The 22,134-nt window shown below is 38.9% G+C and overlaps 1 protein-coding gene across 21 annotated transcripts in view; it reads left to right on the forward strand.

Annotated features, from left to right (window-relative positions):
- LOC141164440 (protocadherin gamma-C5-like) overlaps positions 1–22,134 on the forward strand; it is a 533,108-nt gene that overhangs the window by 271,831 nt on the left and 239,143 nt on the right. For 2 of the 21 annotated variants that reach the window (XM_073649678.1, XM_073649695.1), the window contains exon 1: positions 11,831–14,450. The exons of 18 other annotated variants lie outside the window; for them this stretch is intronic. In XM_073649678.1, the coding sequence (XP_073505779.1) occupies positions 12,009–14,450 (2,442 nt within the window). In that variant the 5' untranslated portion in view covers positions 11,831–12,008. Of the gene's footprint in view, positions 1–11,830; positions 14,451–19,441; positions 22,049–22,134 lie in introns of those variants that run through there. One more of the 21 variants, XM_073649696.1, reaches the window with a different exon arrangement.

The following is a 22,134-nucleotide window of genomic DNA, read 5'->3' on the forward strand; positions in this document are numbered from 1 at the left end:
ATTTATATTGTATTTATAAGCAGGAGGCGTCCATTTTAATACAGAAATATTCACATTTTTAAATAGGAAAGCATTAGTGGTTTGGTGGCTGGTATTTCTGTGCTCGCTCTGCTGCGTCTATCACAGAGCCGAGCAGCACCATCACAGGGTGCACGGTGCCCATGCCACCATGTGCAGTGAGAACGGTACAATCGCTGCATGCGCTGTCTTACTGCACAGTTGGCCATGTTCACACGTTGAGTATTTGGTGAGTTTTTTACCTCAGTTTTTGTAAGGCAAAATCAAGAGTGGAAAAGTAAGAGGAAAAGTATAAAAGAAACACGTCACCATTTCTGTATTTTTTAACCCATTCTTGATTTTGGCGTACACATACTGAGGTAAAAAACTCATCAAATACTGAAGGTGTGAACATAGCCTAAGGCTGCTAAAATAGCAGGTATCTTCTGAGCAAGTGTGGCCTGTCATAAAAGAACTACAGGACGTATCTACAAGCAACCATATGAGTGAAAGCCTCTGACATGGCAGTGATATCTGGAGCAGTGGGAAATGTTAGAAATTGATTGCATTTGACAACTTTATTTTAGGATTTTAAGCATCTGAGCTATGATTCATATACAGAGAAAAACTTTTTCCTCCTGCTACATGTACTGTCACAAAAGTAGTATGGATGAAAGTAAAAAAAATTATTGCAAAAATATTAGCTGAATATAAAATATAGTCATGAATGAATGCTTTGTAGTACTTAGTAAAATATAAAGCATCAAACTCCAACTGCTGCTTTATATCATTCATTGCTGTGTAAGGCCGGGTTTACACCAGCCGACTTACGACATTGAACACCTGCCTAGTGCCTACATATTAGTAGATCAGAAGCCATTTAATAGCCTGTTAGATAAGCTGACCGCCATGGATGCCGAACATCCAGAAGTTCCTGGACAGTCCTAAAAAATAAGGCACTTTTTTACCATGTCTGTAAAAAAAATTGAAGGCATCCGTAATTTTTTTTTAAACTGAAAAAACTTATACAGATTATGTTACCTATAAATTTCATCATTTTACAGTTTACAGTGAATGCAGTTAATGCCTTCATAGAAGTATTATGGGTATGGATGAGTGCACCAGTGGAAGTTCAGGGTTCTGGTACCCAACCCAACTTTAGTCTAAAGTTCAGTTCGGGTGCCAGAACTGTACCTGAACTTCAACCTGAACCTGAACCCTATTAAAATCAATGGGGACCAAACTTTGGAGCTGGAAAATCTCTCTCTCTCCTCCCCCTACTACTGAACTATAAAACGGACTTGCAGGAGAAGTCCGTGCTCGGAGTTCACTAGTTGTCCAGTACGAGCCCAGAACTTTACTGTTCAGGTTGGCTCATCTCTAATTATGGGCTGTAGGCATGTATCACTTATCTCTTAATCTTAATGATTTATTAAGGTTTTTCAATGTGTCCATAAAAATATTCTGTAAAGTGGCGGAGTGCCGGTGAGCTGCCCAATGAAGTAAGGTGAGTTTACTGCAAATAGTTGATAACCTTTATTAGAAGTCCTCAATTTGCAAATCGTTTTGGGTCTGGACTTGAGACTTCATCTGGTGACTCACATTTCTTCATTGGGCAGCAACTGGGCACTACGCCACTTTACAGATCATTTTTAACCCACTCAGTCCGTAAATGGGTAAACGGTTGGTGCTGTTTCCCGCTCTTCAGGTGAAGTGAGTTCCTCACCCAAACTACCATACTTTTACCACCAGAGCACCAAACAATCTCTTCTCCAGTAAAAAATACTGTCTGTCCGGGATTTTTTTTATAAGATGCCCAGAAAAATTATACAGTTAGGTTGGAAACCCTGCGGACCACGTCCCATGCACAGAAAACAATCAGAAATTATATTTAATTATTATCTATTATAATAAATAGTTTTGTGCAGATAGAATGTGATTATCTTCAGCAGCACATGAACTGTTAACAAAGATGATTTTTAAGCCACATTTATCTTGTTCATAAGCTGATAGGTAGCCCACTTACATTGCCCGATTATTGGGCAACAAGTTTTTATAGGAAAGATTTTTCCCTAAAAACATTCATTGTAAATCCCCTTTAAGGTGAAATTTACACTAGCACTTGGGATCCATCAAGATTCTTTGGTAATCATTAAAAATAAATCTGCAAAATCTAGTTGAAATGTAAGTTATACCATTAGTATAAACAGAGATTTATATGAAATGGGTTTTATACGTGTAATTAAATAAAGGGACAGTAAGAAAGACATATCACTAATATTCTAAACATCATAGTAAATAGTATAGAATAGTAATAAGTATGAGAGTGCTTAGCTCCATCTATAAGACTGCTCAGTAAAGATTAGACCTATGAGTACATTACACATAAAGCAACCTTTTACTGCCTGATATAATAAGATTGGAGACTAATAATAATAGATTATTGGTTACTATATAATATCTTTACTGTTTTATCCCCCCCACGAAAAAAAAAATCTAGTTTTCTTTATTTTGTATAACCATATCTAGAAATAAAAATGAATTGCAACTAGCTAACATAGAGAAGCTGCAACTTGTGGGTCCATTTTAACATCAAATTATATAATTATATTCTCCCACTTGTGATAAATATAACATAAACATTTGGTCATTTTTTACCAAAAAGTAAAAGAATATTTGAAAGCATACATGCTGTTACACAGTATATTAAAAGTAATACTTTCAGTTTTGGTTAAGTATATTACAAGCAAAAATATCTAAAATTTCTAAAAAAAAAAAATAACATTACTGATTTCATTAAATTACTTTCTTTCTCGGAAACATTTCATGGACATTATTAATTTATCATAAAACAAACCTAAAAGATCATATGCACTCAAGGTTGAATTGGATAAGAACCAAAAATCTAACTTTGGAAAAATAAGGAAAATTCTAATATTGAAGAAATAAAAATCAGAAAAAAATGTGGAACATGTTGTGCAGAAAATATTAACAGAAACCTAAAAATTGAACGTAAAACAGGAGATGAGAACAGTATCCAATGTTAAGTTCTAGAAATAGATAAATAGATTTGTCTGTTTGGTATATATTTTAGAATTTGTAGTTTTCACTAACGACCACTAGAGGGTAGACTTGTCATCCAGTAGATTCCTTAGTCTATAGCAGAGAATGTGCTCATGTCAGCCCTGCTCTCTCCTCCCCCTGGCTCAGTGATTCACCCTCCCACCGTCTCTCACACAAAGAAGAGCTGCATCTCTGATGAGAGCCGTGTGGATCTGTATTTTCTTCAGATGGATTATCTTTTTGGGAATATGGACAGATAAATTCATGATCCCCATGCAGCTTGGATTCCACAGGATCTACATGACATCAAATATCAAGACAATCACATAAGATATGGACATCAGAGGCTTTTGTCAGTGCTGGAAATGGCAAGTAGTCTGCTCCTTTCTCCTTTGTAGCTGGGGCTGGGTCTCTGGGCAGCTTCATTATTCTATTGTTGAGGAGTCTGAGCCGGGGACATTGATAGGAAATGTAGCTCAGGATCTGGGAATAAAACGTGCAGAGATCTCTCAGCGCAGGATACATCTGAGATCTGAGAAATACCAAAGATATTTCAGTGCAAATCAGGCAAATGGAGGGCTGGTTGTGAAGGACAGGATTGATAGGGAGAGCCTGTGTGGATCTAGTCCCAGCTGTTTACTGCAGATAGAGGTTGTGGCTGAGGATCCTGTGGAGCTTTTTACTCTAGAAATAGAGATTCTGGATATTAATGATAATTCTCCTACATTCTTGTCTTTTAATAACAGCATTGATATCACAGAACTTTTAACAAGTCCTGGTGCTTGGTTTGCATTAGAGATTGCTGAGGATTTAGATGTTGGTGTGAATGGTGTCAGTCAGTATACACTGAATACAAATCCTTATTTCTCACTGTCTGTGAAGAATCGTAAGGATGGAACGCTCATCCCTCAGCTGATTCTAGAAAAGGTTTTAGATAGAGAAGAAAAACAAGAACATAACCTGATTCTCACAGCTATTGATGGAGGAGAACCAGCCAGATCAGGGACCTGCAGAATAACAATCATTGTATTAGATGTTAATGATAATCCTCCAGTCTTTAATCAGTCAGTTTATAAAATAAGCATTAGGGAAAATCTGCCATTAAAATCTGTAGTATTTATTTTAAATGCCACTGACCATGATGATGGAATAAATGGAGAAATTGAGTATGCTTATGATGGCCACACATCGAAATCAGCAAGGAAATTATTTGCTTTGAATGAGAATACTGGAGAGGTTTGTGTCAATGGATTTGTTGATTTTGAAGAACTAAGCTTTTATGAATTATCTGTTAAGGCTGTAGACAAAGGTTTTCCAAAATTACAGGGAAAATGCACTGTTCAAGTAGAAATAGAAGATGTAAATGACAATGCACCAGAAATTACATTCACCCCAGTGACTAATTATATTTCAGAAAATGCTCAATCTGGGGATGTTGTTGGATATATTAATGTGAGAGACAAAGATTCTGGGAAAAATGGAGAAATTAAAATGAGTATGTCACCATATGTGCCTTTTAAGATCAGGCCACTTAAAAATCATTATGCATTGGTCACAGATGGGAATCTGGATAGAGAGGAAACCCCCCAATATACCATAGAGCTGACAGCCTCTGATTTAGGGTCTCCTCCTCTATACAGTAAAACAAGCGTCACCCTTGAGGTGTCAGATATTAATGATAATGCTCCAGTGTTCACACAGTCTACTTATAATGCTTTCATTAAGGAGAACAGTGACCCCGGGACTCTTCTATGTACACTATCTGCTACTGACCTAGATGAGGGGGTTAATTCTGATCTGGTTTACTCCATAGTTGAGAGTCAGATTGACGGCTCCTCTGTCTCCTCCTTTGTGTACATTCATTCTAATGATGGGAATATATATGCTCAGCGATCCTTTGACTATGAACAGATCCAGGTTTTACAAATCACCATAAAGGTAGAAGACTCAGGGTCTCCACAGTTATCTTCCACTGTCCCCATCTTTATCTTCATTCTGGATACAAATGACAATCCCCCCTCTCTGCTGTATCCAGAGCACTCTGAGGACCTCATTGTCCAAGAGAGGATTCCCAAGTCTTCAAATGCTGGATACCTGGTGACCAAACTGTCCGCAGTGGATCTGGACTCTGGTCACAATGCCTGGTTGGTGTTTACTCTCATTGACCCCATCAATTATTCCTCATTTAAAGTGTCTAAACTCACAGGAGAGGTGAGAACTGTAAGAGGATTACAGGAGACTGAGAACATGGAGCAACAACTTGTCATTTCTATCAGTGATCAAGGGACTCCTCCATTATCCACCACAGTGACTGTACTTGTTAGTATAGCGGATGAGGTTATAGTGGAAAGACCGAAATCTGGAGACTTCTTGACCAATTCCAAACCCCCATCAGATATGACTCTGTATCTAATCGTCTCCCTAGTGGCCATCAGCTTAGTGTCACTTGTCACCTTCATGATATTATTGGTGAAATGTCTGAGGAAGGACAGCTATGATTACAGCAGTTGTTGCTGTAGTCATGGTGGATCCCAATCCAAATCCTACACAGATCAGTATCAGCCGGCTCTGTACCTGAACACAGACGGGACCTTAAAATACATGGAGGTCAGGATGGTTCCTCCAGGATCCCAGGGGCAGAGTTACCAAACTAATTTACCTCCAGCCTTGGAGCAACAAGATTTCAGTATTGTGCAGCCTCTAAATTATCCTCAATTAAAGGATATATATCAAGAAGCCTTATCTGAAGGCAATTCATCAAATGATGCAAACAATGTAAGTGTAAATAATAAATTATAATAGTATATTGACTAGTATAGAGCCATGCCTGAAGTGGTGATGAAATATAATTTTTAATGCATATTATTTTACTGTAAATTTTAATTATTAGTACATTAACTTATCAGTGATAAACATTACCAGTTGCCGGCATACTGTTGGCATTTAGAAGTAGTAGCTGCACCCAGGTCTGTCGCTTAGTTTTACTATCACACAGTAGCACAAAAATACTAAAAATGGTATATTTTTGTTAAAGATTCTACTTAAAGAACTTTCCCGATTACAACGTTGCAAAATCTTACAGTATTAGTAAGTAAATGATACGTTTAAAAATAAGATGTTTTTCAATTTAATTTTAATTCTGAAACTTGTGCCATCATTTACTGTATGGATTTTGAGAATAGAGGTGATTGTCATTATATTCATGTTCAGCTAATTTTGTTTAGAAGTTTTATGGACCTGATTTTTTTCATTGCTTGCCCTACATTTTTTCTGTGTTTTCTATAACTTTTGTCCCTTGTTTGACATGGGGGCATGGCTTTACCAAACAAAGGCATGCCTTAGCAGAAAAGAGGTGTAGCTTGACATGTGAAACCTTGCTGCAAACAAAAATGTGCCAACATTTTTGTAAAAATTTTTGGCACAAAGTAAGCCAATGAATAGGTCATGTGAACAGACTGAAGAGTCTAAGGCTAAGTGCCCACATTGCGGAACAGAAGCATATTTTTTACGCTTCTCCCTGGCGGGAAAATCGCATGCGGATTTTACATGCGGTTTTCCCGCCAGGTAGAAGCGTTTGTGAGGCGTCTTTGCAGCGTCTTTGCATGCATTTCCGCATGTGGGTTATCAAGCACTTCTCCAAGTGATTTAAGCATCACTTGGAAAAGTGCTTGACAACTTGTTCACACTATATAAATCCATGCAACCGGCATGGATTTATATAGTGTGACCAAGTAATAGTTAAAAAAAAAAAATCAGAATGGTAAAAAATAAAAAAATAAAGTTTATACTCACCTTCCGATGCATTCTGTGCCCCGTCCGGGGTCTTGAGCGGCTCACGCTGTTGTGTGCAGGACCTTCGGTGACGTCATTGAGTCATGTGATGGGTCACATGACTCAATGACGTGGCAGGTCCTTCACACACCTCGCGACGGCGGGAAAACACCGGGAAGACATCAGAAGATAAGTATAAACTTTATTTTATTCTTTTTTTTACAGGTTCTTTGGTACCCAGGTCTGGATGAGAGTCTCCTCTCCTCCAGACTTGGGTACCATCCGCATGCGGAAACGCAAAATTAATGAACATGCTGCGGATTTTTGACCGCAGCATATACGCTGCGGAAAAATCTGCAGCATGGGCATTGCCATTGCGGAATGCCATTGGAGACCATGGGGTGCGGATATACATGCGTTTTACAAGCGTTTACGCTGCGGAAATTCCGCAGCATATATGCTTGTAATACGCAACCTGGGCACCCAGCCTCAAGGTGTGCCAGAGTTATCAAATATAGTGGGTACGGAAAGTATTGAGACCTCTTTAAATTTTTCACTCTTTGTTTCATTGCTGCCATTTGGGAAATTCTAAAAAGTTCATTTTTTTCTTATTAATGTACAGTCTGCACCCCATCTTGACTGAAAAAAACAGAAATGTAGAAATTTTTGCAAGTTTATTAAAAAAGAAATACTGAAATATCACATGGTCATAAGTATTCAGACCCTTTGCTCAGACACTCATATTTAAGTCACATGCTGTCCATTTCCTTGTGATCCTCCTTGAGATGGTTCTACTCCTTCATTGGAGTCCAGCTGTGTTTAATTAAACTGATAGGACTTGATTTGGAAAGGCACACACCTGTATATATAAGACCTCACAGCTCACAGTCAATATCAGATCAAATGAGAATCATGAGCTCAAAGGAATTGCCCAAGGAGCACAGAGACAGAATTGTGGCAAGGCACAGATCTGGCCAAGGTTACAAAAGAATTTTTGCATTACTCAAGGTTCCTAAGAGCACAGTGGCCTCCATAATCCTTAAATGGAAGAAGTTTGGGAGCACCAGAAGTCTTCCTAGACGTGGCCATCCAGCCAAACTGAGCAATCGTGGGAGAAGAGCCTTGGTGAGAGAGGTAAAGAAGAACCCCAAGATGACTGTGGCTGAGCTCCAGAGATGCAGTACGGAAATAGGAGAAAGTTCCACAAAGTCAAATATCACTGCAGCCCTTCACCAGTTGGGCCTTTATGGCAAAGTGGCCCAGCAGAATCCTCTCCTCAGTGCAAGACATATGAAAGCCTGCATAGAGTTTGCTCAAAAACACATGAAAGACTCCCAGACTATGAGAAATAAGATTCTCTGGTCTGATGAGACGAAGATAGAACTTTTTGGTGATAATTCTAAGTGGTATGTGTGGAGAAAACCAGGCACTGCTCATCACCTGCCCAATACAATCCCAACAGTGAAACATGGTGGTGGCAGCATCATGCTATGGGGGTGTTTTTCAGCTGCAGGGACAGGACGACTGGTTGCAATTGAAGGAAACATGAATGCGGCCAAGTACAGAGATATCCTGGATGAAAACCTCTTCCAGAGTGCTCTGGACCTCAGACTTGGCTGAAGGTTCACCTTCCAACAAGACAATGACCCTAAGCACACAGCTAAAATAACAAAGGAGTGCCTTCAGAACAAATCTGTGACCATTCTTGACTGGCTCAGCCAGATCCTTGACCTAAACTCAATTGAGCATCTCTGGAGAGACCTGAAAATTGCTGTCCACCAACGTTCACCATCCAACCTGACAGAACTGGAGAGGATCTGCAAGGAAGAATGGCAGAGGATCCCCAAATCCAGGTGTGAAAAACTTATTGCATCATTCCCAAGAAGACTCAGGGCTGTACTAGCTCAAAAGGGTGCTTCTACTCAATACTGAGCAAAGGGTCTGAAGACTTATGACCATGTGATATTTCAGTTTTTCTTTTTTAATACATTTGCAAAAATTTCTACATTTCTGTTTTTTTCCATTCAAGATGGGATTTTTTACTTTTTAGAATTTACCAAATGGCTGCAATGAAACAAAGAGTGAAAAATTTAAAGGGGTCTGAATACTTTCCGTACCCACTGTAGCACAAGCTACTTTAAGAAACTTGCCAAATTTTAAACTTGCACTTAATCTTAGAAATAGTATTGAAAAATATTCCCCAACATTTGCAGATAAAGTGAAACATTTATCAAGATCTTCTTTTCTATTGTGCTGTTGTAGTTAAGATCGATCATATTTTTGTTTGTTTTTATTTCAATTTCTGAACTTTATTTTCAGGCATTTTAATAGATAATTATATTACAATAGACAAAGCGAGAGTTTATTAATTGATTTTTCTAAATTTGTTTAATCATTTGGATGTAATGATAAAATATCACGTTTTGCATAGCAGCAGATGCATAATCCATTAAGTTGACATATATGCTGTATCATTTTATTTCAAATTTGTATGCAGTTTTTAGCAGTTGATAATACAAACCATTGTATTATAAATGAGAAATGGACAAATAATAAAAACACAGGGATGTAGATATTTTTATATCTTACTTGTTTGCAATTGCTTTGCCAATCTGATAGCAAAATATATGTGTGAGTAAAATCTTAATTATGCCAGACATACTTTCTGATGGCAAGAGCAGCACACCTTTATTTTTATGTTGACTCTTTCTTCTTTAGTTGATTAACACAGACTATTATTTGTATAACCCTGAATGCTATCTGCTCTTTGATTCTGAAACAATGATGAGTATTTACAAGAGAACCTGTGATACAAACTATGTAAATAGATTAGCTAGAACTATGAATGTTTGCTAGATATGTTAAATAACATTGTAGGGTGTTTGCCAGTCAATCTTGGGGGATAAGCTGTGAATACTCGAGCCCTGCACCTTTACCTCTTACCTGTGCCTGATGACCTCACACAGATGTAACTATAAACAGGAATGTCTGTAGTGCTGGAGACAGAATGAGACTTGAGACAGAGTCAGAAGGACTTTGGAAGGAGAATGGGAGACATCTTTCAGGAAAGTAGATGGATTGCATGGCATCTAAAAAGACACAGATTTGTATTGTACATGATTGTAGTCTAGGGGTACCGGCCCTGACTGGAAAGATTCGGATCTGCTCCATTAACCATCAGAGAAACCTAGATTCCTTTTTGGGGAGTCCAGGAGAGGACAAAGAAGTCACCTGGCCCCATGGATATGTTGTTTTGGGGTTGCTAGGAAGGACCCACCGGTCGCCTAGAACCAATGGAAACATTTGAAGTTGCCAGGAGGGACCCACTGGTCGCCTAGCCCCATGGAAACTCTCAGAGAGGCCAGATTTAGACCCTCGGGTCTCCTGGTCTTATACCTCGATAAACTGCTAGCTTCCTAAGCTTGCCGCCACCTCCTTTCTGTGGGGGCCCGCCAGAAGCGGCTGTTCTATCCCAGGCGGCGGAGAAGGTAGGGTGAGACTGAGTAATGTTGTACCATCTTGGGTATGTGCTGGGCCTGTTCTGTGTGTTTATTGTCCGCTTTGTGGTTCAATAAAGTATTGCCACACTGTTTTACCCTCACTCTGTGTTGTCTGAGTAGCGTATCGCCCACGGAAGACCCCGGGTCTTCACAATATGCATTTTCATTATGTCTCAAACGATTACCATTGACAGGAAAGGAGCCTGATGTAGAAAGTGGCTGTACTTGGGCAGATGTCAATCTTACTTTCTAATTTTATACTATTATCTGCTACATTTCTCACAGGCAGTGGTGACAAGTGGCCCCTAGATAGTAAAAGGGTCCATTTACAACGATAACTAATTGAATCTTATATAATTTTATGAGGAAAGCATCACAATTGTAATCACAATAGAGCACATATACTATTTTCAATATGGGTACTTTCTTAATAATTATCCACCAATAATGAATCAGGAAATGGTCACTCTTCTTTCCACATCTCTAGATCAGCCAGTAAGAGCTACTCAATGTATGAGTCACATTCGCAGAGATAAATGTGAACAACTGGAATGATTTGTAATGCACTTTTTTCACAAAACGAATCTGCTGTTACATGTAGATTTTAGTAGCAGGGTGGTCAGTAGCTGCCATTTAGGCACTTATCTAACAACACAAACTAATGTCTATTTCATACACAGCCAATACATATTTCTGTATATTTCTGGATGTAGAACTAGAAAGGACTTTACATTGTCCAGACTGATTTTAAGCAAAAATATCAAAATTTAATTTGTTTATCCCCTAAAAAAAACTTTAATTTAAATTTTTCTCTATTAAAAGAATAACAAATCTTAAAAAGAAAGTGAATAAAAAACAAAAAACAAAACACAAAGTACAGATGAATGGGATTTAACAAATAAGAAAGGAAACCAAATCTTGGAATATGGCTTTATTCATAAATACATAAAAGGTTTTGATCATTTCAATCTTTATAAATGCATCTTTTTATCGTTTCTTTGAACATTTTAAATTTGCATTCATTCTGAACGTATTATATATCCCAACCATCATTACTATCAAATGAGCTGCCTTACCTGCGCTATCACATATCAGTTGTTTAAAGGTGTTTTTTCACAAATAATTGTAATTTTTTGAGTTTGATTCAATGTTTCACAATGGAATAGACATAAATATATCAACACATTTCTACTAAAATTGCGAATTTATAATTTTTACTTTTTAGTAGTCGATTGCTAGTATGCAGTTTCTTCTATATTTCTGATTTTATCTCATATTAAATTTATCACATTTGGTGTATAGTGAAGTCTATAAATGAATCTTAAGCCAAAAGTGCATTAAAGAAGTTTCTATTTGCTTTTTCTGTTCTGCTTATTTGCTGTATTTCTATCCATTGGCCACTAGAGGGTAGACCTGTCATCCAGTAGATTCCTTAGTCTATAGCAGAGAATGTGCTCATGTCAGCCCTGCGCTCTCCTCCCCCTGGCTCAGTGATTCACCCTCCCACCGTCTTTCACACAAAGAAGAGCTGCAGCTCTGATGAGAGCCGTGTGGATCTGTATTTTCTTCAGATGGATTATCTTTTTGGGAATATGGACAGATAAATTCAGGATCCTCATGCAGCTTGGATTCCACAGGATCTACATGACATCAAATATCAAAACAATCACATAAGATATGGACATCAGAGGCTTTTGTCAGTGCTGGAAATGGCAAGTAGTCTGCTCCTTTCTCCTTTGTAGCTGGGGCTGGGTCTCTGGGCAGCTTCGTTATTCTATTGTTGAGGAGTCTGAGCCGGGGACATTGGTAGGAAATGGAGCTCAGGATCTGGGGATAAAACGTGCAGAGATCTCTCAGCGCAGGATACATCTGAGATCTGAGAAACACCAAAGATATTTCAGTGTAAATCAGGCAAATGGAGGGCTGGTTGTGAAGGACAGGATTGATAGGGAGAGCCTGTGTGGATCTAGTCCCAGCTGTTTACTGCAGATAGAGGTTGTGGCTGAGGATCCTGTGGAGCTTTTTACTCTAGAAATAGAGATTCTGGATATTAATGATAATTCTCCTACATTCTCATCTAAAGATCACATTATAGAGATCACTGAAGTGTTTATAAATCCTGGTGCTCGGTTTGCTTTAGAGATAGCTGAGGATTTAGATGTCGGTGTGAATGGTGTCAGTCAGTATACACTGAATACAAATCCTTATTTCTCATTGTCTGTGAAGACTCATAAAGATGGAACACTCATCCCTCAGCTGATACTAGAAAAGGTTTTAGATAGAGAAGAAAAACAAGAACATAACCTGATTCTCACAGCTATTGATGGAGGAGAACCGGCCAGATCAGGGACCTGCAGAATAACAATCGTTGTATTAGATGTTAATGATAATCTTCCAGTCTTTAATCAGTCAGTTTATAAAATCAGCATAAGGGAAAATCTGCCACTGAAAACTGTGATATTAACATTAAATGCATCAGATAAGGATGACGGAGCAAATGGTGAAATACAGTTTTCCTTCGATGATCATACATTCAAATCTGCAAAAAGATTATTTTCTTTGAATGAGCAAAATGGGGAGATTTATATTAATGAACATGTGGATTTTGAAGAGGTGAATTTTTATGAATTATCTATTAAGGCAAAAGACAAAGGATTTCCCAAACTAGAGGGAAACTGCATAGTTCATGTAGAAGTGGAAGATATTAATGACAATCCCCCAGAAATTACATTTTCCATTGTGACTAATGATATTCCAGAAAATGCTCTAATAGGGTCAATCATAGGATATATTAATATAAAAGATGAGGATTCTGGAAAAAATGGAGAAACAAAACTGAGTATATCACCAAATGTGCCTTTTAAAATCAGATCTAATCAGAATCGTTATGCATTGGTCACAGATGGGAATCTGGATAGAGAGGAAACCCCCCAATACACCGTAGAGCTGACAGCCTCTGATTTAGGGTCTCCTCCTCTATACAGTAATATAAGTGTCATCCTCAGAGTGTCAGATATTAATGATAATGCTCCAGTGTTCACACAGTCTACTTATAATGCTTTCATTAAGGAGAACAGTGACCCTGGGACTCTTCTATGTACAGTATCTGCTACTGACCTAGATGAGGGGGTTAATTCTGATCTGGTTTACTCCATAGTTGAGAGTCAGATTGACGGCTCCTCTGTCTCCTCCTTTGTGTACATTCAATCTAATGATGGGAATATATATGCTCAGCGATCCTTTGACTATGAACAAATCCAGGTTTTACAAATCACCATAAAGGTAGAGGACTCAGGATCTCCACAGTTATCTTCCACTGTCCCCATCTTTATCTTCATTCTGGATACAAATGACAATCCCCCCTCTTTGCTTTATCCAGAGCACTCTGAGGACTTCATTGTCCAAGAGACGATTCCCAAGTCTACAAGTGCTGGATATTTGGTGACTAAACTGTCTGCAGTGGATCTGGACTCTGGTCACAATGCCTGGCTGGTGTTTACTCTCATTGACCCCATCAATTATTCATCATTTCAAGTGTCTAAACTCACAGGAGAGGTGAGAACTGTAAGAGGATTACAGGAGACAGAGAACATGGAGCAACAACTTGTCATTTCTATTAGTGATCAGGGGACTCCTCCATTATCCACCACAGTGACTGTACTTGTCAGTATAGCGGATGAGGTTATAGTGGAAAGACCGAAATCTGGAGACTTACTGACCAATTCCAAACCCCCATCAGATATGACTCTGTATCTAATCGTCTCCCTCGTGGCCATCAGCTTAGTGTCACTAGTCACCTTCATGATATTATTGATAAAATGTCTGAGGAAGGACAGTTATGATTACAGCAGTAGTTGCTGTATTCTTGGTGGATCCCAATCCAAATCCTACACAGATCAGTATCAGCCAGCTCTGTACCTGAACACAGACGGGACCTTAAAATACATGGAGGTCAGGATGGTTCCTCCAGGATCCCAGGGGCAGAGCTACCAAACTAATTTTCCTCCAGCCCTGGAGCAACAAGATTTCAGTATTGTGCAGCCTCTTAATTATCCTCAATTAAAGGATATATATCAAGAAGCCTCATCAGAGGGGAATTCATCGAATGATCCAAATAATGTAAGTCTAAATATTACTTTATAATAGCATATTGACTATTTTAGAAGCCAAACTTGAAATGGAGATGAAATATAATTTATTAATTTATACTGTTTTTCTACAACTTTGAATTATTATTACATTTACTTATTATTTCTAAAAATTACAAGCTGATTGCACATTGTTTGGGATTTGGAGGTAGTTGTTGCATCCAGATTGTGTCACTTGGCTTTACTACCACACAGTAGCACAATAATAATATGAATGGTATTTGTTTGTTAAAGAGTCTACTTATAGAGCTTTTGCCTCTCTAAAAATGGCAATATCTTACAGTATTAGTAAGTGAATTATGTTCAAAAACAAGATGTTCCATTTTATTTTATGTCTGAAACTTGTGCAATTATTTACTGCATGGATCTTCAGAATAACAGTTATGGTCATTATATTCATATTCAGCCAATTTAATATAAATGTTGTATGGAGCTGATTTTTTTCATTGTTGCTCAGCATATTTTGTGTTATCTGTAACTTTTCTTCCTAGTTTGACTTGGGGGCATGGCTTTACCAAACAAGGGCATGCCTTTGTGGAAAAGAGGTGTAGCTTCAAATGCAACAACATGCTGCAAAAAAAATGTGCCAACATCTTTGTACAAATTTCTGGTGACGCGCCCCCTGGGCCATGGGGTACTCGGTAGCAGGGCCGGTCGTTGCTAGGGGAGATGTCCCAGTGGCAGTGACCCCGTCCGTGACCCAGGGCGGTCAATAAAAGGGGGATTTGGGAAAGGGGATTATAGTTTTTATGAAATGTTCGTGACGCTACCTGTGGTATGCGGCTATGTGGAGCCGCGGCTGCGGAGCAGGTCCTCTGGAGCTGATGTTAATGCAGCAGAGTTGGTTCAGCTCTCCACAGGTAGAGCTAAGCTCCAGGGCGGTGCAGTGATGGTAGATGATGAAGTAACTGTGGTTGTGCAGTGTGGTGCAGGGGATGATGGCACAGCAATGATTCACAGAGACAGTGGGGTGCAGTCTTCAGGATGTTTACTCACGATTCTCACGTTGTTCCTGGTTACAACTGCAGTTCATAACCACCCACGTCGTCCGGTGTTTACTCAGGGAGGGGTTCAGCAAACCCTCAGGTAATTCAAGAGCACTTAGCAGGACCCCTTTCTGTGTGTCCCTCCTGGTCGTCTCCTGCACTGGCTCTCACCCTCCTGCCCTGCGCCTCGCAAACAGTGTCCCAAGCCGCTAACCGCAGATCTTGGTGGGCAAACTGAAGTTCCCTGGATCTTGTGTGGCTACCTTTTTGGCGATTAATTGCGGCTGTGGCTTCTACACCCTGAAAATGTAGAAGCCTCCGGTTTCTAGTTGAATATTGCAATTCTCACTAGTTAGGGGCCAGTCCTCTTTGCGGCCTGATCCTTTCACTCCTGGTAGATTCGGGCATACGGGTGGCCTCCAGCACGGCCCGTACCCCTAGGATCCTCTCTTTCCTTCTGGAGCCTTCCTTCCTGCCCCTCTCCTCTTCAGTCTGACCTCCTGGGCCTCTCTCACTCAGGCCCGCTCCTCCCTGAGCAGAGCTCGTGCAGAGCTCCTGCTCCCACTCCTCCTCAGACTAAGCCCTCACTTGCAAGATGGTTCCCCCTTTCATATCCTCCTTCTGCCTGTGCTCCCCTAAACTACGTCCTCCACCCACACTCACTACATAGTTCCACCCTCCAGCTAGGGACCAGGGACTGTTCTCTACCTTAGGAGCAATCTCCCCCTGCCCCTACTGAAGTGGAATGTGTTGGATGCAGGTGTTTGGGTCCCGGGCAGTACTCCATCCTTACCTGAGAGTGAGATACCACACCTCTGAGCGAGATGCAGTACCTCTGTGGCGACTGAACCCGCAGGGGTGCCACACTGGCACAAAGTAAACCAATAAATAGGTCAAGTGAACAGACTAGAGAGTCTAAATGTGTGCCAGATTTATCAAACAACATGAGCTGCTTTAGGAAACCTGGCACATTTTAACCCCTTCACCATCTTGCAATTTTCTATTTTTGTGCTTTTGTTTTTTCCTCTCCTTGTTCCCAGAGCCACAACCTTTATATTTTTCCATCAAAATAGCCATATTAGGGCTTGTGTTTTGCGAAACGAGTTGTACTTTTGAATGACATTGTTAATTTTATCATATAGTGTACTGGAAAACGGGAATAAAATTCTAAGTGTGGTGAAATTGCAAAAAAAGTGCAATTCCACAATTATTTTTTATTTTTTTTTATTTACCATGTTCACTAAATGCTAAAACTGACCTGCCAATATGATTCCCCAGGTCAGTGTGGGTACGCAGTTACCTAGCATGTATAGGTTCTTTTTTATATAAGGGATGAAGAAAAATCCCAAATTTGTAAGAAAACAAAATTTGGTTATGTCACCATCTTTCGAGACTCATAAACTCTCCAGTTTTTGGGATGTGGGGCTGGGTGATGGATTATTTTTTGCACCCTGAGCTGACGTTTTTATTCTATTTTGGCATAGATACAATTTCATTGCAATGTTACGGCGACCAAAACAACATAATTCTTCTTACGCTGTTTACAGATGGGATTAATTTATTTTATATTTTGATAGATCGGACATTTTTGAACGCAGTGATACCAAAAATGTGAATTTTTTTAAATTTTATTTTCAATGGGGCAAAAGGGGGGTGATTTGAACTTTGGTGCTTTTTAGTTTTTTAAAGCTTTTTTTACACTTTTTACTAGCTTCAATAGTCCTCTTAGGAGACTTGAAACTGCGATTTTCCCATGACCTGTGCTACACATAGCAGGGCTTCAGCACTGCTATGTGTATCAGAAATGACGATCTCCTATGAACGCCGGTGTTCAAAGGAAATTCCCAATGACAGGCACGGGGTTCTTCTGCAGACCCCCAGTTGTCATGACAACCCACTCGCACCCTCACACACGGACAGCGGCGCTGATGGGTGGGTCTTGTGAAGTGCTTCTGACCAGCGCGTGTTAAATGCCGCTGTCAGTGATTGACAGGGCCATTTAAATGGTGGATGTTGGTAAAGAGGTAAATTACAGCTGATCAGATCAGCTGTCATGTGTGGGGAAAGATGTGAAGTCAGCGCCGGAGCCCGCATCAAAGGCAGAGACATGACCTTGGATGTACCTATACGCCCAAGGTCTTCAATGGGTTAAGCTTGCACTTAATATTAGAAATGGTATTGAGAACTATTCCCCAATATTTGCAGATATGGTGAAACATTTATCAAGATATTCTTTTCTGCTGAGCTGTTAAGATTAATCATATTTTTCTATGTTTTTTTCACAATTTCTGGACTTTTTTTTCAGCCATTTTATAGGATAGTTATATATGATTAGGGAAAATTAGAGTTTATTAATTGATTTTTCTAAATTTGTTTAATCATTGGAATGTACTGATTAATTATCACGTTTCACATGGCAGTGGTTAAATACTTTATTATGATTGACATAGATGCTGTTTCATTTTATTTCAAATTAATATGTATTTTTTAGAAGATGGTACTAAGAACTATTGTATTATAAATGAGAAATGGACAAATAATAAAAACACAGAGATGTAGATATTTTTATATCTTACTTGTTTGCAATTACTTTGCCAATCTGATAGCAGAATATATGCATTTATGTCTCATACATAACTCGAACGGTTACCATTTACAGGCAAGGAGCCTGAAGTAGAGTGTGGCTGTACTTGGGCAGACATCAATCTTATTTTCTAATATTAAACTATTATCTACTAATTTTCTCACAGGCAGTGGTGACAAGTGACTCCTACATAGTAAAAGTGTTCATTAATGACGATAACTAATTTAATCTTATGTAATTTTATGAGGAAAGCATCACAATTGTAACCACAATGGAGCACATATATTATTTTCAATGCGGATATTTTTTAATCATTATCCATAAATAATGGATCATGAAACGGTCACTCCTCTTTCCACATCTCTTTAGATCAGCCAGTAAGAGCTACTCAATGTATGTGTCTCATTCGCAGAGATACATGTGAACAACTGAAATGATTTGTAATCCACTTTTCTCACATAACAAACCTGCTGTTACATGTAGAGCTTAGTAGCAGAGTAGTTAGTAGCTGCCATTTAGGCACTTATCTAACAACGCAAACTAAGGTCTATTTCATACGCAGCCAACACATTTCAGTATATTTTTGAATGTAGAACTAGAAAGCACGATACATTGTCCAGATTTGCTTTAAGCAAAAATATCAAAATTTAATTTATCTCCTAATAAAACTTCAATTTTAATTTTTCTCTATTAAAAGAATAACAAATCATAACATACTAACAAAATAGTGAATTAACAAAAGCAAAACCCATAAAGTACAGATGAATGGGAATAACAAGTAAGCATTGGACACCAAATCTTGCAAAAAGACTTTACTCATAAATACATAAAAGGTTTTGATCATTTTGATCATTACTACATGCATCTTTTTATCCTTTCTATGATTTTTTGATATTTTGTTTTCATTCTGAACTTTTCCCGTATCTTAACCAATTTACTATCAAATGAGCTGCCTATTCTGCACTGTCCCATATCAGTTGTTGAACATTATTTGTTCACAAATGAAGGTAATTTTTTTAATTTCATGTAAAGTTTGACATTGGAATAGACAAAGATATATAAAAAGATTTTTATTATAATTGTAAATTAATAACTTTTATTTTCAGTACTCTAATGTTAGTATGCAGCTTCTTCTATCTTTCTGATTTTATGTCAAATGAACTTTATCTCATTTCATGTACAGAGAAATATATAACTGAATCTTTAGCCGAAAGTGGATTCAACCAAAGTTTCTATTTGCTTTTTTTGTTCTGCTTATTTATTGTATTTTTATCCAATGACCACTAGAGGGTAGACTTGTCCAGTATAATGCTTAGTCTATAACTGAGAATGTGCTCATGTCAGCCTTGCGCTCTCCTCCCCCTGGCTCAGTGATTCACCCTCCCACCGTCTCTCACACAAAGAAGAGCTGCATCTCTGATGAGAGCCGTGTGGATCTGTATTTTCTTCAGATGGATTATCTTTTTGGGAATATGGACAGATAAATTCATGATCCCCATGCAACTTGGATTACACAGGATCTACATGACATCAAATATCAAGACAATCACATAAGATATGGACATCAGAGGCTTTTGTCAGTGCTGGAAATGGCAAGTAGTCTGCTCCTTTCTCCTTTGTAGCTGGGGCTGGGTCTCTGGGCAGCTTCATTATTTTATTGTTGAGGAGTCTGAGCCGGGGACATTGGTAGGAAATGTAGCTCAGGATCTGGGGATAAAACGTGCAGAGATCTCTCAGCGCAGGATACATCTGAGATCTGAGAAACACCAACGATATTTCAGTGTAAATCAGGCAAATGGAGGGCTGGTTGTGAAGGATAGGATTGATAGGGAGAGCCTGTGTGGATCTAGTCCCCGCTGTTTACTGCAGATAGAGGTTGTGGCTGAGAATCCTGTGGAGCTTTATACTCTAGAAATAGAGATTCTGGATATTAATGATAATTCTCCTACATTCTCATCTATTGATCGCATTATTGAGATCACTGAATTACTAGCAAGTCCTGGTGCTCGATTTGCATTAGAGATTGCAGAGGATTTAGATGTTGGTGTGAATGGTGTCAGTCAGTATACAGTGAATACAAATCCTTATTTCTCTTTGTCTGTGAAGACTCATAAAGATGGAACGCTCATCCCTCAGCTGATACTAGAAAAGGTTTTAGACAGAGAAGAAAGGCAAGAACATAACCTGATTCTCACAGCTATTGATGGAGGAGAACCGGCCAGATCAGGGACCTGCAGAATAACAATCGCTGTATTAGATATTAATGATAATCCTCCAGTCTTTAATCAGTCGGTTTATAAAATCAGCATAAAGGAAAATCTACCACTGAAAACTGTGATATTAACATTAAATGTGACAGATCAGGATGACGGAACAAATGGGGAAATTCAGTTTTCCTTTGATGACCATACATTCAAATCTGCAAAAAAAATATTTTCTTTGAATGACCAAAATGGGGAGATTTATGTCAATGGGCATGTGGATTTTGAAGAGGTGAATTTTTATGAATTATCTATTAAGGCAGAAGACAAAGGATTTCCCAAACTAGAGGGAAACTGCATAGTTCATGTGGAAGTGGAAGATGTTAATGATAATCCCCCAGAAATTAAATTTTCTATTGTAACTAATGATATTCCAGAAAATGCTCCAATAGGATCAATTGTAGGATATATTAATGTAAAAGATGAGGATTCTGGAAAGAATGGAGAAATAAAACTTAGTTTATCACCAAATGTGCCTTTTAAAATCAGGTCTAATCAGTATCGTTATGCATTAGTCACAGATGGGAATCTGGATAGAGAGGAAACCCCCCAATACACCATAGAGCTGACAGCCTCTGATTTAGGGTCTCCTCCTCTATACAGTAAATCAAGTATCACCCTTGGGGTGTCAGATATTAATGATAATGCTCCAGTGTTCACACAGTCTACTTATAATGCTTTCATTAAGGAGAACAGTGACCCCGGGACTCTTCTATGTACAGTATCTGCTACTGACCTAGATGTGGGGGTTAATTCTGATCTGGTTTACTCCATAGTTGAGAGTCAGATTGACGGCTCCTCTGTCTTCTCCTTTGTGTACATTCATTCTAATGATGGGAATATATATGCTCAGCGATCCTTTGACTATGAGCAGATCCAGGTATTACAAATCACCATAAAGGTAGAAGACTCAGGGTCTCCACAGTTATCTTCCACTGTCCCCATCTTTATCTTCATTCTGGATACAAATGACAATCCCCCCTCTTTGCTGTATCCAGAGCACTCTGAGGACCTCATTGTCCAAGAGAGGATTCCCAAGTCTACAAGTGCTGGATATCTGGTGACTAAACTGTCCGCAGTGGATCTGGACTCTGGTCACAATGCCTGGCTGGTGTTTACTCTAATTGACCCCATCAATTATTCATCATTTCAAGTGTCTAAACTCACAGGAGAGGTGAGAACTGTAAGAGGATTACAGGAGACTGAGAACATGGAGCAACAACTTGTCATTTCTATCAGTGATCAGGGGACTCCTCCATTATCCACCACAGTGACTGTACTTGTCAGTATAGCGGATGAGGTTATAGTGGAAAGACCGAAATCTGGAGACTTCCTGAGCAATTCCAAACCCCCATCAGATATGACTCTGTATCTAATCGTCTCCCTGGTGGCCATCAGCTTAGTGTCACTTGTCACCTTGATGATATTATTGGTGAAATGTCTGAGGAAGGACAGTTATGATTACAGCAGTAGTTGCTGTATTTTTGGTGGATCCCAATCCAAACCCTACACAGATCAGTATCAGCCGGCTCTGTACCTGAACACAGACGGGACCTTAAAATACATGGAGGTCAGGATGGTTCCCCCAGGATCCCAGGGGCAGAGTTACCAAACTAATTTACCCCCAGTCATGGATCAACAAGACTTCAGTATTGTGCAGCCTTTAAATTATCCTCAATTAAAGGATATATATCAAGAACCCTCACCTGAAGGGAATTCATTGAATGATCCAAATAATGTAAGTCTTGATAATATCACATAATATCATATACTAAAACCTGGCATCTATATTCACTGATTACTTTGAGTGATCATTTACTAATG

This window comes from Phyllobates terribilis, unplaced genomic scaffold (assembly GCF_046119375.1).
Source record: "Phyllobates terribilis strain yellow unplaced genomic scaffold, ASM4611937v1 Scaffold_10__3_contigs__length_209671492, whole genome shotgun sequence".
Classification (NCBI taxonomy): Eukaryota; Metazoa; Chordata; class Amphibia; order Anura; family Dendrobatidae; genus Phyllobates; species Phyllobates terribilis.